Consider the following 3,691-nt stretch of genomic DNA (forward strand, 5'->3'; position numbering starts at 1 on the left):
ACTATGTTGGCAGGTCTTAATAAGGGCTTCTGTCTAGCTGCTCTGCAACGATAACCCAATCTGTGGAGAATCTGTTGAACAGATTTCGGGCTCATCCCTCCAACTTTGGCCACTTCTACAGTCGTTAATCTGGGATCCATTTTGATGCTCCTTTTGACAGCCCTTTTTGTCCTCTCCGATGGACCCGGACGCTGCTCAGTTGTTTCCTGAACTGCACGATGATTCTGTTGACTGTCGAAAGCGGGATTCCCAAATTCTGCAAAATTTACCGCTGACTTATTCCACCATCTGCTTGACCAACTATCCTTCCTCTAGCAAGATCTGACAATTTGAGAGAACTTTGAGTTCTAAGCATATTGTAGCACAAGATAATTAGTGTGCGGACCATTTTCATTTAAATAGTGCTCTGTGAACACAAATTAGTTAGCATAAATCAGTTAAATGACGAAAACTTAGGTGTCTATTTACTTGTGACCACTCAGTGTACATGTGTATGTCACATCTACATGTAGTCTATAAAGCTCAAATAAAGCTGTTGAGGGTGGGCATGGCATCTATCAGAGGTTTAAAAAATTTATTACTTGTTTCAACTGTACAAGTCCAAAGGTTGTATAAGCATCTTATTGTCTAGATGTACCTCTACTCAACTATCATTGTATTATTGAAGTTACAGAGCCAAAGTAGAGAATTTTCATAGCTCATTGGTCACTTGACAATAAGCTGAAGTTTAAGTAGTTTTTTCATAGGTTTCTTTTGAAATAAAGAACTTAAAACTTAGATAACAGAAAACTTTGAATCATAATGCATATTATAATATTAATTTCATTCATATACATTGATAGTAAAAGTGTTTAATTATATTTTGTATGCAACACAGTAATTTGCATAGGGGCACCTATTGCAAAAGGGTTAATCTGATCCTTTCTGACATATATTTCGGATATGAGGTCAGTCTGACTGTTTATGGATGCACAACTGAATTCACTCCCTGTACCACTATTTGATGTGCTCCAACTCCACTCAATATTAGAACATAATTCCAATCTATTTCTCTCATGTTGTGCCCTTTACTTCAGTAGTCTGACATGCCCATAACTCTTACCTTATGCCTGATCATGAATTCCACGATCTCTGGTTTTTTGTCTCTAAGTCCACATATGTTACATGTTCCTATTTTATTCCTTAATCTTACTTTTAGTCCTTTATCTGTGCCAGTCCGTTTATCCTTTTGGTTCATACATTTCTATCTACTTTGGTTAACTTAAACAATTTGGATATCGACTATTGGCTTGTTAGACCAGTCATAGTTTTACCCGAGCCATATCAGCCAGCAGCATTTCATAGTGATCTGTACCGGCCATCATGGTTATCCTAATGATCACATAGCATAAATCCAAACTTATTCCCTACTTTACTCTCTTTCTATCTCCCACAAACAAGGTAAATGGGTTTGACTTTGTGAAAACTTTTGTTACTTTAGTTTATATTAATAATTTTTCTAGATTTGGGTGGGCTGTGATAACATGATATAGATGAAGTCTTTGATATGTTAGTTTCTGTTAATGATTTCCTTATGTTGAGATGGGCTGCAATAATATGATAGAGGTGAGTGAACCCTTAGTTACATTATGGGGGTGTTTAAACTTAATCATTGTGTGACAGTTTATGTATGTGAGATGGTTGTTTAGATTTATCTGTTTATGATAGCTTAATCTAAGTGGAATCTTTATTTAACATTTGATCATATTATGGAGTTCCATAAATGAGGGGGTATTTAGATTTATTGTTGTATTTTAGCTTAAACATGCTTAGAATGTAGAGATGGACCAAGAAAAAAAAATGGCTGCTGTATTCAATCTATTACTCTATGATACCTAGAAATAACTGCCAAAGTTGAGTTATTGCCTTATTTGAGTATGTAATTGTCATTATCGAGTGTTTCATAGCTTGTATAACAGTAATATTATTCTGTTCTTTTACCACGTTTTTTCTGGGGAAATAATAAAAAGGAATACTACTACTTAGCAGTGATAATACTTACAGTGAGTTCAGTTTATAACCATGTATTATTTCCATGGTTCATAAATAACAGTTTCATTTCTGATCAGTAGATGACAGGACTAATTGTTTGGTATGGAAGTTCATTGGGTTCAGGGGGAGATGCATACAAATTTACAGTTTTGTGGTTTTTTATTGGCATTTTTGTGTTTTTTACCACTTCTTTGACCCCTGTTAATGGATCTTTACCAAATTTACCATAAAGGTTTGTCAGGTCAATGGAGATACATGCATACTTGAAGTTTCACATTTTGTGTTTTTTACCACTTCTTTGACCCCTGTTAATGGATCTTTACCAAATTTACCATAAAGGTTTGTCAGGTCAATGGAGAGATACATGCAAATTAAAGTTTCACATTTTGTGTTTTTTACCACTTCTTTGACCCCGTTAATGGATCTTTACCAAATTTACCATAAAGGTTTGTCGGGTTCACAAACTTGAGGTTTCACATTTTATGTTTTGCAGTTTGTATGGGCGTTTTTGTATTTTTTACAATACATATAAGGGAAGCAACTTTTCATGTCTTAAGACAACATTTCATTAATCATGAATTTACATAACTTCTATCCAGGGGACAGGTACTCCAGGTAGTTGTTAATAAGACTTAAGTAATTACTGTATAGTTTTTAATTGTTTTGTGGAATTTTAACAAAGATTGACTATTTATTCTGTTGGCCTGTATTGTTAATAAGACTTGAATAATTGCTGTATAGTAATACATTGTTTTGTGCAATCTTAAGATTGACTATTTATTCTGTTAGCCTGTATTGTTAATAAGACTTGAACAATTGCTGTATAGTTTTACATTGTTTTGTGCAATCTTAAGATTGACTATTTATTCTGTTAGCCTGTATTGTTAATAAGACTTGAATAATTGTCTGATCTATTTTACTGTTTTTCTCAACTTTCAGATCGTCATTGCTGGAGCCTTCTACCCTAACTATTTTGTAAGGGAGCTCAATGATGAAAAGGAAATAATAAAAACTCTATCTGACAAAGATCCTTTGTGTACAGTAGTAATAAGGGTGAGAGAAAGTTTAAACTTTTAGCTAGAAAATAAGAAATGATATCTGCAGTAATGCTTCAGGTCTGGTTTTGATGTTATGAGATATACACTGATAAAGGGACTGTTCTCATATACTTTCCTTAAGATTATATAATTATTCTGTTGCTGAATAGAAAGAAACAAATGTGATTATATAATGTATAATGACAGTATGGTTTGTATGATGTATTTTTTGGATTAAAATTACTTCTATAACATTGATTTGGGTTTTGGGTATCGGTGGAAAACAAAAAATGTAAAAATATCACTTGACAGGTGCTTTTCGTATATGACAGGATTTTTATCCTGATCTCGTTTCACAACATTTGTAAGATGGCTGTTGTTTTATCTAGGTGCTTTTAGTATATGACAGGTTTTTTATCCTGATCTCGTTTCACAACATTTGTAAGACAGCTGTTGTTTTATCTAGGTACTTTTAGTATTTGTGAAACGAGATCAGGATAAAAAACCTGTCATATACTAAAAGCACCTAGATAAAACAACAGTTGTCTTACAAATGTTGTGAAACGAGATCAGGATAAAAACCCTGTCATCATTTGTAAGACGGGCTGTTGTTTTATCTAGGT

At 33.6% G+C, this 3,691-nt stretch overlaps 1 protein-coding gene across 1 annotated transcript in view; it reads left to right on the forward strand.

Moving 5' to 3' along the window:
- Positions 1 to 3,691, forward strand: part of LOC106471974 (putative ATP-dependent RNA helicase TDRD9) — a gene marked incomplete at its 3' end in the record, with an annotated part of 79,133 nt that overhangs the window by 64,783 nt on the left and 10,659 nt on the right. The window contains exon 18 of the mRNA XM_022400583.1: positions 2,971 to 3,084. Within this exon, the coding sequence (XP_022256291.1) occupies positions 2,971 to 3,084 (114 nt within the window). The remainder of the gene's footprint in view (positions 1 to 2,970; positions 3,085 to 3,691) is intronic.

This window comes from Limulus polyphemus, unplaced genomic scaffold (assembly GCF_000517525.1).
Source record: "Limulus polyphemus unplaced genomic scaffold, Limulus_polyphemus-2.1.2 Scaffold4997, whole genome shotgun sequence".
NCBI classification, from domain to species: Eukaryota; Metazoa; Arthropoda; class Merostomata; order Xiphosura; family Limulidae; genus Limulus; species Limulus polyphemus.